This window comes from Artemia franciscana, chromosome 2 (genome assembly GCF_032884065.1).
Source record: "Artemia franciscana chromosome 2, ASM3288406v1, whole genome shotgun sequence".
NCBI lineage: Eukaryota > Metazoa > Arthropoda > Branchiopoda > Anostraca > Artemiidae > Artemia > Artemia franciscana.
This window is the reverse complement of record NC_088864.1, coordinates 17,600,338-17,614,421: the sequence shown is the minus strand read 5'-3', so window position 1 is coordinate 17,614,421 and position 14,084 is coordinate 17,600,338. Positions and strand designations below refer to the sequence as shown.

Below are 14,084 nucleotides of genomic sequence, written 5' to 3'. Positions count from 1 at the left end.
GTCTAACCCTGAAATCCACATTCGGCGTTTGTTTTGTTAATTTTCTAACCAGAAATGGGGTGGTGGCATTGTAAATGGCGTGAGATTTTGTAACTATTGCTCAACATTTGTCTTCTGGCACAACAAAAAGAGTATGGGAAGCCGATAAAAGCTCATCCCCCTGAATAAGAAACTATCAGAGCCATCTAATGCTACCCAAAAAAGCCTGAAGTTGATTAGAAAAACAACAAAACTAAAGATATGATTTTTATTTTGTTGCTAATCTCTTCATTTCAACTACTCTATGTTATGCATACTAACATCTTCTTAGCTATTTAATGATTGATAAACGAAAAAAATGGATATAAAAGAACCTAACAAGCCTTGGATATAAAAGGCTTATTTCAGAAAAATTCAGGTTCGATCAAAATAAACTTTGATCTTTAGTTGAAGCATTGACTTATAACTGATCTAGCTAATCTTATAAACTAATCATTGACTTATAATTTTAAGCTAGAATTATTTATAGATTAAAGATCATTTTAAGCCCTTTTTTACACTGCTGTATAAAATCTGAAGTTAATAAATTAGAAGTTAATCCAATAAAAATAGATCTTTCCAATATCGTATCCTTTCAATAGTTCTAATTTGATGAGGAATCCAAGAATTTTTGCTCAAAAGCACAAATCTTTGCTGGAATAAGCCATCTTTTGATAATATGGGATCCCTAATTTGATACAATTACCCTTTACAAAATGAAAACAGACGCAACTGATTAATCGTGTTTGTACATACCTGCGTAACCCTCATTATAATTTCATATCGTTTTAGGATTTTCTCAGTTTAGACCTATTTAATAAAACGTTAACTGTTAACGTTAACGTTAACGTTAACCCATACAGTAAAAACGTTACACTGTGGGCCGATAAAGCCTCTTAAACTATGACTATGTTCATAAGGGTTAAAAGATATACCGTATTGAATTTAATTTATAGATAAGATTCTCAATTTAGAGATATTTAATAATGTATAGTAAAAAAGTTATGCTGTGCCCCAGTAAGGCCTTTTAAAATGGTAGGCTATGTTCATAATATATATGTAGCTTTACGGTTAAAAAATATATCAAATTTAATTTATGGACTAAAAATATATCACCCCATTTTGGGGGATGTCTCAACCCATTTTCAAAAATTATGAAATTTTTTTTCTACTAATACCTTCTGATGAGCAAGCTTAAATTCAGGAACTTTTCACATTTAGAATTGGTACAAAATCAAATTCTGTCGCTGCAAATGTTGTATTCCAAACCTCATCAAAAGTTTTAGAAAGACATTAGAGCATTTTCTTTCTATTGGCAAAAGTAAAGTTTTAGTTACATTTCCTTGCGGAAAACTGACGCGGCAGTGGTGCAACCCTTCCCTCTCAACTTCCATATTTATGCTCATATATAGATACTGAAGTAATCTTCAAGTCTATTCCTCAAAAAATATTCAAAAAAAGAACGAAAAGTTCGCTTGAAAATTGAACAAGCCCTGACTTTTTGAACTATGTCCAAGCTATATTATTGTCGCTAAGATAATTTATTAAGTCACATTGGCCTGCCATAGCATAAACAAAGAAAACAATCAAAAATGGGGTTTTTAAAGGCCAATTTTTTTGTGAAAATCGCGGATATTGACGAATAACTCACTTTATTGTTGACAAGTATTTGGTTTTAATTCTTTTAATTCGTGGTTTTTTACTGATTTTTTTTTTAATTTCTTGGCGGTTTTTTTCATTAGTTTTGTTGTACGGCCCGCGCAATTTTTTTTGGTTTCGTTTTTTCCTTGTTCAAATTATTTTTTTCACGCCGAAGAAGAGAGGCGGTTGTTCTCTCGAAATATTCGTTTTCTGTGTTTTCTTTAGTATTTTCATATGGTCTTTAAAACCCCCATTTTTGATCGTTTACTCTCTTTATATTATTGTCGCTAGAGTCGGATGTAATTCTATTCTCATACAAAAGTTTAAACTACAGTAACTTGAGTCATTATTATTTCAAAGTTTAGTTGCTGACCATCTATTCCTGAATTTATTTTAGAATTCATAATATGCTTAATATGTTTAATAATTACCTTGAAATATTTAACAGTTTTAACTCTCAGTTCCATCGTTGCATTTTCATCACAGACCAGTACAGCCTTAGGATGCAGTTGAAGTGATGAAACTGTCCACATGTGATTTACACCTTCCTCAACTGCTTTAGCAAGTGCCAAAGCCTTGTGCGATCCTGTGATCAAAATCATCACCTTAAAAATATCGTATTAAAAAGTTATATATCACATCAAGGTAGCACGACAAGATAATAAAAATACTTAAGAAACTACATTAATTAAAATATAATTAAGAAGTTAATCAATATATTCACTCATAATAATTCCCATCTCCTCTCCTCTCAGTGGCACAAATATTTTAGAACAAAAAAAAAATATAAAACATCTAAAAAAAGCTAAATGCAACCTACACTTTAATGTAATTAAAAATAGTAGCTAAACAATGCATTCGCATTATTGTACTAGTACCTCTAGACTACATTAAAAAAATGCTCTACCGCACAGAGGACATCCTATCGCTACAGGAAATCCCCACTTACAGTGGCCACTTTACAAAATCAAATAACAAACTTTCTTTAATTCCAATTTTACGAACAGGCCACCAGGATCTTTAGGTCTATGCCTTTTCCCTACTGAAACCTCGAGATTATTATAATTTATACCTAAATTTTGCATATGTCTTTATATAATTTGCTAATTATGTCATTTTATTTTGAATTGATAATCCCCATAACCTAATAAAACCCATCCTATTAATATTGTACCCTGCCTCAATCAAAAGTAATCCCGTGTGTATTCCGGACGAGTTGGAAGAGTATATTTGTATATCCACACTTTGTCTTTTTGGCAAACCATAGAAGGGCCACAAAGCTCAAACTAGTGAGTTCCTGGGCCAAGAAGACTCTAATACACAAAGGAAATTGGTTGGCCCAGACACCCCAAAGATTGGGACTGAAAGCATGGACATCCCAAAATGGGACTTGAAAAGGGCTAAAAAAATTTTTCTTGATCGAGTTGAAACTTACGACAGTAAAACCCCGAGAAAAGGAAATTCTAATACCCCCCCCAAAAAAAGAAATTGAGGATACTGGCCCTCGCAAAGGAGCCTGTCAAACAGTCAGAGTATCTTAAGCATATACATTGATAAACTTTATTTTTCTGAACTGCTAGAGACCTATATCTGTAATATCCTGGACCAGTAGGACCAAATGCACAAAAAACTTAATAATGTTAGATGGAACCATGTTAGCTTACTACATTCAGTGATATTTTTAATACTGACCTTTCTCAAACAGTTCGTGGTAACGAACTGTAGTAAGGAGCGACCCGGCTCAATAGTAAACGAAACTCTAAAAACTGGAATTTTGATGCTAAAAGATACATCAAAAGAATCGGATTTTTATGCTGATTTTAAATATATAAGTTTCATCAAATTTAGTCTTTGTCATCAAAAGTTACGAGCCTGAGAAAATTTCCCTCATTTTGGAAAATAGGGGGAAACACCCTCTAAAAGTCATAGAATCCTAACGAAAATCACATCATCGCATTCAGCGTATCAAAGAACCCTGTAGCAAAAATTTCAAGCTCCTATCTACAAAAATGTGGAATTTCGTATTTTTTGCCAGAAGACAGATCACGGGTGCGTGTTTATTTGTTTCTTTTTTCTTTTTCCCAGGGGTCATCGTATCGACCAAGTGGTCCTAGAATATCGCAAGAGGGCTCATTCTAATGGAAATGAAAAGTTCTAGTGCCCTATTTAAGTGACCAAAAAAATTGGAGGGCACCTAGGCCCCCTTCCGCGCTCATGTTTTCTCCAAAGTCAACGGATCAAAATTTTGAGATAGCCATTTTGTTCCGCATAGTCGAAAACCATAATAACTATGTCTTTGGGGATGACTTACTGCCCCACAGTCCCTGGGGGAGGGGCTGCAAGCTACAAATTTTGACCAGTGTTTACATACAGTAATGGTTATTGGGAAGTGTACAGACGTTTTCAGGGGATTCTTTTGGTTTGGGGGATTGGGTTGAGGGGAGGGGGCTATATGGGAGGATCTTTCCTTGGAGGAATATGTCATGGGGGAAGAGAAACTCAATGAAAAGGGCGCAGGATTTTCTAGCATTACTATAAAAAAATGAAAAAATAAACATGAAAAGTTTTTTCAATTGAAAGTAAGGAGTAGCATTAAAACTTAAAACGAACAGAGATTATTAAGCATATGAGGGATTCTAAAAATACTTTAGCATAAAGAGCGAGGTAATTAGGAGGAGATAAAACTTAAAACGAACAGGGATTTTTACGCATATGAGGGGTTATAAAAATACTTTAGCATAAAGAGCGAGGTATTTAGGAGGAGATAAATACCTTGCTCTTTATGCTAAAGTATTTTTAGTAATTTCAACTACTTATTCTACGGCCTTTCTGATTCAGAGGTCATTCTTAAAGAATTGGGATAAAACTCAAGATTTTAGAGTAAAGATTTAGTATAAAGAGCGAGGTATTAACTAGGGGAAAAACCCCCTCATATACATAATACAAATATAAGAATATAAAAGTGTGTTACGTAAGTTAATTCTTAAGTTACGTATATTTTTTACTAATAAAAACGTTGGTTAAAAATTAAAAGTTTTAGTTACCTTTTTAAGTAACCGAAGAATTGGAGGGCAACTACACCTCCTTCCCCACCCCTTATTTCTCAAAATCGTCTGATCAAAATTAAGAGTAAGTCATTTAGCCAAAAAAAGAATTAGTACGCAAATTTCATTCTAATAATTTATGTGTGGAGAGCCGAAATCAAACATGCATTAATTCAAAAACGTTCAGAAATTAAATAAAAAAAACTAGTTTTTTTAACTGGAAGTAAGGAGCGACATTAAAACTTAAAACGAACAGAAATTACTCCTTATATGAAATGGGTTTTCCCCTCCGCAATCCCTCGCTCTTTACGCTAAAGTTTAACTCTTTGCCACAATTCTAATTTTTAAAACAATAAAAAACTTTAGCGTAAAGAGCGAGGGATTGCGGAGGGGAAAACCCATTTCACATAAGGAGTAATTTCTGTTCGTTTTAAGTTTTAATGTCGTTCCTTTCCTCCAGTTAAAAAAGCTAGTTTTTTTATTTAATCAGAATCAGACACCCTACCCAACGTGCTGTTTATCTAAGTAAGTAGTTGTATCTCTCATGCTTTTTTCATACTACTATGTTTTTGTATTTATACTTCCCCTTTGTTTGTTGGTTTTTTTTTTATTCAGCGAAAACGGCAGTTTTTCATTCAGAAACCTGATTTTACGTTTGCTTTTTTGCTGGACTTATAAGTTTTTGTTGTTGGCATGATTGAATGGAGCTTCCAGAATTTCTTCTCTATGCTCCAGGATCGTTTTTCTGTTTTATCATCAACACATTTTTATATTTACAAATTTAATTTACAATTATTTAACAGGGGAGGAAGAACCGGACAATTTTTACAAAACAATTCATGCATAGCCATACACCCACATATACTACACTATTCATTATTTTACAAAACATCAATTAGGCCAGTATTCTTTACATATTGTCCTAAATACTTAACTGTCTCTCTTTGTTTATTCTTTGCAACCTTTCCTAACAGGACTTATAAGTTCTATTTAAAATAAATTGGGGTTTCAATCAACACGATTACTTTTGTATAATAGCTCTATGTCAAAACAAAGAGCGATTTAAATGAGATTTATTGATTTATAATTTATTCATTGCTTATGTCGCTAATCCACCCCCGCTTTTTTCAACTTGGCTTGGTTTGTTTGTCATATGTTTTTCGTTTTTTTTTTATTTGTGACAAAAATAAATTTCGGACAGGCGGTCTACTGCAAAGTATCATATCTAAAATATGAACAGAGCTTGCTTCATCTATAATGAATCTTTATATGTAATGTTTTCTTCCAATTTGATGTTATTTTATTAACTTTGCATTGAAGCATTTATTAGAAAAGAAAACTTAGTATAGAGTGTTAACATGGCACTGCGAATATCTTCTTTTATCATTGCTACAACTTAATTTAGACAAGTTGATCTAAATTTTTAAATTACCAAAATTAAAGACCACGGACGTTTTGAAGAAGATTATTTATAAGAAGGAATGCTTGGGAAATGGGACTTCAAATGTCAACTATTCCTTTGCTCTATTTTGGATGCCTAGACAGCAATCATTATAGAACCTGGTAGCTAAAGGAAAAGAAAACTGTTTTGCATCCTCTGCTCACCTTAAGCTTTACCTTACAAAGGAAGATGAGAATTAACCCATAGCGAAATATAAATTGCTGCAGAGAAAAGTCACATGTTTGGAAGCTATAATCTAGTTTGAAGTCCGGACTCCTTAAAAGAATCATAAGCTTGAGACTAAAAACAGGAGCAAAATGAGACCTTGGTAAAAACAGTTAAACGTAAGTCTATCTTTCCGTCGTTTTGTTAAAAATTAACAATAATAAGTTTGTTCGCTGGAATGTGAATTTTGATTATATGGGGGCATGCAACGTTTCAAGTCATCCTAAGCATTCAATATGCTGATATTGAGCCTTGCGGCACACCACATGGAATAATATTTTATTTAAGCCTACGCTACTCATGTAAAAATTACCTCTTTTGCATCCATTATTGTGCCAACTCCTACGGTTAAAGCTTGCGTTGGGACCTTTGAAATATCATTATCAAAGAAACGAGCATTTGCCAATATTGTGTCGTAGGCCAGAGTTTTCACACGTGTTCTTGAAGTTAGTGATGACCCAGGCTCATTGAAAGCAATGTGGCCATCCGGCCCGATACCTTAAATATAGTGCAACTTAAATTTTTTAAGTAAATCATTAATCGTAAAAACAGCCTCTTTGTCTTTCCTGTTTCAAGATGCTAACTTATTTCAGCCCTCTTCCCTAGAAGACAGAAATGCAAAAAAAGGAAATAATTTATGAACAATCTTATAAATAATATATTATCTTTTTTTTGAAAATTATAGCGTCTTAAACATAATCGATAATCCAGGCTTATTGAAAACAAATTGGCCCTCTGGTATGATACTGTGACAAAATGTAAGAGGCAACTCGGACTAGTAGTAAACAAACTCTAAAAAAGCGAGTTTTGATAATAATCCAAACAGTTCGTGGTAACGAATTGTAAGTAAGGAGCGACCCGGATCAATAGTAACCGAAACTCTAAAAAACGGAATTTAGATACCAACAGATACATCTAAAGAATCAAATTTTAATGCAGATTCAGCGTAATAGAGAACCCTAATGTGGAGGTTTCAAGCTCCTATATGCAAAAATGTGGAATTTTGTATTTTTTGTCAAAAGAAAGATCACGGATACGTGTTTATTTGTTTTTTGTTTTATTTTCTTCCCAAGGGTGATCGTATCGGCCCAGTGACCCTAGAATATCTCTAGAGGGCCCCTTCGAACGGAAATAAAAAGCTCTAGTGCCATTTTAAAGTGACCAGAAAATTGGAGGGCAACTAGGTCTCTTTCCACGCTCATTTTTTCCAAAGTCACCCGATAAAAATTTTGAGATAGCCGTTTTGTTCAGCATAGTCAAAAATCTAATAACTATTATTCAATCCCCCATAGTCCCCAGGGGAAGGGCTGCAAGCTGTGAACTGTGCCCATTGTTTAGATATAGTATTGGTTTTTGGGAAGTATCAGACGTTTTCAGGGGGGATTTTCTGTGGTGGGGGATGGGATAAGCGGGAGAAGGTTACGTGGGAGAATCTTTAAATGGATGAATATTTCATGGCGCAATTGAAAGTAAGGAGCAACACTAAAACTTAAAACGAACAGACATTATTACGCATATGAGACGGTTCGCTCCCTCGTCAATACCTCACTCTTTGAAGCGATAAGGAACTCAACATGCATGTTTGCATAGAGACAAGAGATTACGTACGTTATGACTGTTATATATTTCTTTAATATACCCAAGAGTGAACTGAACTGAAAAATCGAGAGAAGGGTCGTTCAGACGGAAATTAAAATATCTTGGGTGCATTTTAAGTAGCCAAAAAGATTTTTCCACCGGGATAGTGGTGTTTTCTCTTTTGTGGCACCAAACTATGATTTTCTCCAAAGAGGGCCAAGTAGCTATCGATGGAAAATTTTGAGATAGCAAATTGATTTAGAAGTACAGAAAAACTATGTCTTGAGATTCCGAGTTTCAGAGCAAGTAGTGCTGCATTGTGGCGCATTCGTTCCTAAGAAGTTACGTTTTCCATTCCAAATAAATGGATTATATAAAAATTATTTCAAAGTTTCATTTAACCAAGTTGATTAAATTTATGTTTCAAGAATTGTATATATTGATGTATAATTGCGCATTAGTTATCTTGAAGGAGGGGCTCTGGGTCATTATGTAGGCGGCTTTCGTAACATAAAAGGTTTCATTCATATGCTTACCGACAAAAAAAAAGATGAGAGTTGGAAAGGGGTAACAATTCATGAGCACCCTCAGGAAATTTACTGGGTGGGGAGAGCAGATGACACTAGAACTTTGCTTTTATCGGAGAATAAATGGAAATATTGGGTTTTATCCTTATTATTTTTTATATTACAAAGCTGGTGGTAACGGACTGGAAAAAAAAAACAACTCGGGCTAGTAATAAACAAAACTCTAAAAGAGGACTTTTGTAATAATAGATACTCTAAAGGAATTGGATTTTTATGGTGATTCTAAAAATATGAAATTCTTTAAATCTTAAAGCTTAAAACGAACAGAAATTACTTCGTATATGAAAGGGGCTGCTTCCTCATCAACACCCCTCTCTTTACGCTAAAGTTTGACTCTTTCTCTCGACTCTACTTTTTAAAACGGTAAAAAACTTTGGCGTAAAGAGTGGGGCGTTGAGGAGGGAACATTTCCTTTCATATACGAAGTAATTTCTGTTCGTTTTAAGTTTTAATGTCGCTCCTTACTTTCAGTTTAATTTTTAATGTCTGAACGTTTTTGAATTAATGTATGTTTTGATTTTGGCTCTCCCCAGATGAATAATTAAAACGAAACTTGCATATTTTTTTTTTGCTAAATGGCTTTCTCATAGTTTTGATCGAATGATTTTGATAAAAAAGAAGCAGGGGAGGAGGCCTAGTTGCCCTCCAACTATTTGGTTACTTTAAAAGGCAACTAGAACTTTTAATTTTTTTACAAAAGTTTTTATTAGTAAAAGATATACCTAACTTACGAATTAGCTTACGTAACGAACTTCTGTATTCACCTGTTTTTATTCGAGGGGGTTCACCCCCTCGTCAGTACCTCGCTCTTCGAACTAAAGCTAAAATTTTGTCCCAATTCCTTAAGAGTGACCCCCTGAATCACAAAGGCCGTAGAATAAATAGTTGAAATACTAATAATACTTTAGCGCAAAGAGCGAGGTATTAGGAGGAGGTAAACCCTTAATATGCGTAATAATTTCTGTTCGTTTTAATTTTTAATGCTGCTCCTTACTTTCAGTTGAAAAAACTTTTTCATATTTATTTTTTCATTGTTTTTTTTTTAAATAATGCTATAAAAATCCTGCGCTCCCTTCATGGAAATTTTCTTCCCCCATGACAAATTCCTCTATGGAAAGTTCCCCCAACATATCCCCCTCGTCTCAACTCCTCCCCCCCCCCAACCAAAAAATCCCCCTGAAAACGGTTGTACACTTCCCAATAACTATTACCATATGTAAGCACTGGTCAAAGTTTGTAACTTGTAGCCCCTCCCACAGGGACTATGGGGGAGTAAGTCGTCCCCAAAGACATAGTTATAAGGTTTTTTGACTATGCTGAATAAGATGGCTGTCTCAGAATCTTGGTCCGATGACTTTGGGAAAATAATTAGTGTGGGAGGAGGCCTAGGGGCCCTCCATTTTTTTGGTCACTTGAAAAGGGCACTAGAACTTTCCATTTCCGTTAGAATGAGCCTCTCGCGACATTCTAGGACCACTGGGTCGATCCAATCACCCCAGGGGAAAAAACAAACAAAAAACACAAACAAACAAATAAACACGCATCCGTGATCTACCTTATGGCAAAAAATACAAAATTCCACATTTTTGTAGATAGGAGCTTGAAACTCCTATTGAGTAGGGTTCTCTGATATGCTGAATCTGACGGTGTGATTTTCGTTAAGATTCCATGACTTTTAGGGTGTGTTTCCCCCTATTTTCTAAAATAAGACAAATTTTCTCAGGCTCGTAATTTTTGATGGGTAAGACTAAACTTGATGAAACTTATATATTTAAAATCAGTATTAAAATGTGATTCTTTTGATATAGCTATTGGTATCCAAATTCCGTTTTTTAGAGTTTTGGTTACTATTGAGCCGGGTCGTTCCTTACTACAGTTCGTTACCACGAACTGTTTGATCCTGCGATTTGATTCACTATATAAGAGAATTCTATTGCAGAGATTTCGAGCACTTCTCTACAAATTTGTGAACTTTTGTATTTTCGCCGAGAATGATATCCACGGATGCGTATTTATTTGATTGTTTCTTTCCTTTTTTCATAATCGTGTCAAACCAATAGTTCTAGAACATCGGAGGTAGGCTCATTAGAAAGGAAATTGAACGCTCTACTGATCTTTCGAATAACCAGAAAAGATTGCACTGAAACAAAGTTCTGTCATTTCTTGGCGTAAAACTGCAATTTCAGCCCATAGTGTACAAAAAACCCATCTTGTGAAAATTCTGAGATGGTTAATGGATTTCAGTTTATCGAAAAAACTGTATGGTGAGCTTTTCAGTTTGAGAGATAGTAACGCCTCACTCAGGTATATCTGTTCCTAAAAATGGACTTACTCCTTCAAAATAAACTGTTAATCTAAATATTTCTTTTAAAGCTTCATTTGGCTAAGTTCATTCGTGTTCATTTCTTCATTTCACGCTTGACAAGATAATCTACAGTAGTATATGATTGTACATTAACCCTTATGTAGGAGGGGGAGGGTTGGCAAGCACCACCAGTAGCTTTCTTTTACGTAGTTTAAATGTAATATTTCTTGTCCCCTATTCATATACAACGTTTAATGTCTTCTTGTTTCCTCGGGAGTGACCCCTCCCACCCTGCTGGCGTCCATAAGCAACAGCCTATAAAACAGATTATGGCGAAGAATTCGCATTTGGAACCATGGAACTCACGACCGTAATGACAATTTTTTATATACCAACCCTCACTCTAAAGAAAAAAACAAAAATAACTAGCTCAGTTCCCTGATAATTATCAATAATTATCGTCTTTATTTAAACTGTAGAGTAGTTATCTCCCATGTGTAAATTCACTTCTGCTTTAATTTTAGCACTTACGTTTTATAGCATTATTCCACTTACTGCTAACCCCATCTACCACTTACCTCCAACAAACAAATCTACTCCTCCAGCCTTGTTGATTTTTTCTTCATACTGGGCACATTCTTCAGTCAGATCGCTTGCATTGCCATTCAATATATGGACATTTTCTGGCTTTATATCTATTTTACAAAAGAAATTATCCCACATATAGTGATGGTATGATTCAGGATGATTTTCCGGTATGCCTAAAACATAATTATATTTAATGTAAGAAAATGGTTAAAGTAAGTTTTTGCATGGCAGTAAAGTAAAAAAGTTCTGAGACCACACTGGCACTTTGTGACATGCAAAAAAGGAAGGACGAAAAGAATCAAGACAAAAGAAAGACAAAACAAACAGGGATACTGACGAAAACAAACCCAGTGTTTCAGGCAAGTTCTCTGCCAAGCCGTCTTCAGGGCAAAAAAAGATTATATAAGCTATAGAAAAAACTAGCCTTTGGAAACAACCTTAAGACAGGACGGGCTCTCAAGAAATCTTCCTATACCTCCAATGTTAGACATTTGGAGGTAGCCTGACGTTACCGATTTACTGATTTCGGTGGTTTTATTTTAACAGATGTAAAATAAAATCTGGTGAATATTTTGATCTAATCAGATCTTAAAGCCGACAATTATCTTTTTTATAATTCCAAAATAATTATAAAACCTGTTTCGGGTTTGCATTCTAGATTACTACACTTGACACTGTTGTTGTGGTGTATCAAAAAATAGAGTCAAAAATATTTTATTCAACAATCAAAAACTTTTTTTATAATATATACTTGCTGGCTGCAGTTCCTTCAAATAATTTACATTTTTGTGTTCCGAAGTCAAAATTCCCTTCAAAAGACTAGATGCAGCTGTAATCGGAACGCGTGAGAATGCATAAATTAGACCAAGAGACTAACCACTAAGATTGTTATTAAGCGTTTCAATGAAGTATTAGTTAGTTCTAACCGGTTTAAACAGAGTCTGGAGAATAAGTAGCGTGCAGACACCAAACTGCCGGTTAATAAATATATAAAAAAATTATACTGTATAAGTAATTACAAGAAGAATTGCTAGGGATAACCTGCTTGCTAAGGATAACCTGCGCCTAATCGTAATTTCGAGTGAGAAACCCCTTAGGTTCAATCTTCTCATATTTATCTTGTTGAAGCGACGAAAATAAAATGATAACTTCGTCTTTGACCGAGTTACTGCCCTAAAAAAGAATTGACTAGGGAGTAAAATGCTTGGACTTCCGCTTGGCCTTAACGGAAGCGATCAAGCTTCTGAAGAACAAAACACAAATAAAAAGACCATTCAATTCTTTCCCTAGCTACAAATGCAGGTCTTCTATTGATTTGAATTGTATTAAGACTACCAATTGATCTTTTTTTTCATAATTAATTTTCATAGTTAATTTCAATAAACAAATGAAACCTAAAACGAACATAAATAGTAATGAATAATCAAGTTAAATCTAAAACAAACAGAAATTATCACAAATCGGAATAGGGCTAATGTCTCCTAAGCCTTTTAAAAGTCTGGGCGTCATTTTGCTTTACTAAAAACATGCACTTTACTTTACTTTTGAATTATATTTCAACGTTAATCATGGTATTAAAGTTAGTGGTACTTCCACTCCCCTTCGCTCTGCATCAAAATCTCTAAACGGTTTGAATTTAATTTTTGGAGTTCGATTGAAACGATATGTATTTTGAACAGTGTGGTTTTTATTCGTTAAAGCTTGAAAAAGAACAACACAAAAGAAAGGAAATCATCATAATACGAAAAATACGGAAAAGTGTTTGGGAGGAGAAGGGGGAGTGAAAAATGTTAATTTGTCAGTGTAAGTCGGATTCCCCTTATTGCTTACCTACATATTCGTCCATATTAAATGTGATTACGTCTTTGAAGCTTATTTCTCCCTTTTGGTGATATTCGATTAGTTTTCTATACATCTCCAATGGAGTTCCACCTGGAATCAAATACTAAATATTATTTGCAATATGAAAAACTGTGCATACAAAACACATACGACCTCTGGACCCCATCCGACCTGGGAGCACTAAGACTGCAGTCTGTGAAGGCTTTTGTGAAGAGACAAAATGATCTACTAAACTAGAAAACAAATATTCATTCTGTAATAATTAAAATTTTGAAAATAGATTAAAATATTAAAAATCCATTTTATTAGTTCAGTTTTTGGACCAAAATAACCACAATCAAAATGTGCCTTTTTGTTTTCTACAAATGTTTCAACCTTAAAACCAGGTGGACCCCTAAAGAGGGATCCATTTGAAAAAGATAAACACAAGGGAAAGGGTTCTCCCAGAGATTTGTTCACAGTTTTTCGGACAAGTTGGAAAAATGTGGCTTAAAAACAAGCTTTTCAAGTTTAAAGCAGATCCTACCTTTCTTTCTTCCTGGTACAACCTTTAATATTTTGCACATCAGTTTTTGCGGAGCTTCTAAATGAGTTGCCTGAAGTTTAAAAAAAATTCTTTACCAGGAAAAATTTACATTTCTTATAATTTTTAATGATTTTGATCTTTGTAGGGGTCGGGATAACCTCCGCCCCAGGTTGGTTCTCTTAAATCAAAGATTGTTTCCTAAGGAATGGATAAACAAAAGTAAAATACAAATTCATTTTTAGGATACTATTTTTTCTATTTTTCCATAGGGTATTACTTGCAGGTACTA

General features: G+C 34.3%; 1 protein-coding gene across 1 annotated transcript in view; it reads right to left on the bottom strand.

The window, feature by feature from the left end:
• The window catches only part of LOC136038017 (glucosamine-6-phosphate isomerase-like), a 30,341-nt gene that overhangs the window by 9,048 nt on the left and 7,209 nt on the right, over window positions 1-14,084 (bottom strand). Inside the window, exons 2-5 of the mRNA XM_065720953.1 lie at window positions 13,258-13,359; window positions 11,418-11,600; window positions 6,683-6,867; window positions 2,091-2,264 (exon numbers count right to left, since the gene is read on the bottom strand). Coding sequence (XP_065577025.1) covers window positions 2,091-2,264; window positions 6,683-6,867; window positions 11,418-11,600; window positions 13,258-13,359 — 644 coding nt within the window. The remainder of the gene's footprint in view (window positions 1-2,090; window positions 2,265-6,682; window positions 6,868-11,417; window positions 11,601-13,257; window positions 13,360-14,084) is intronic.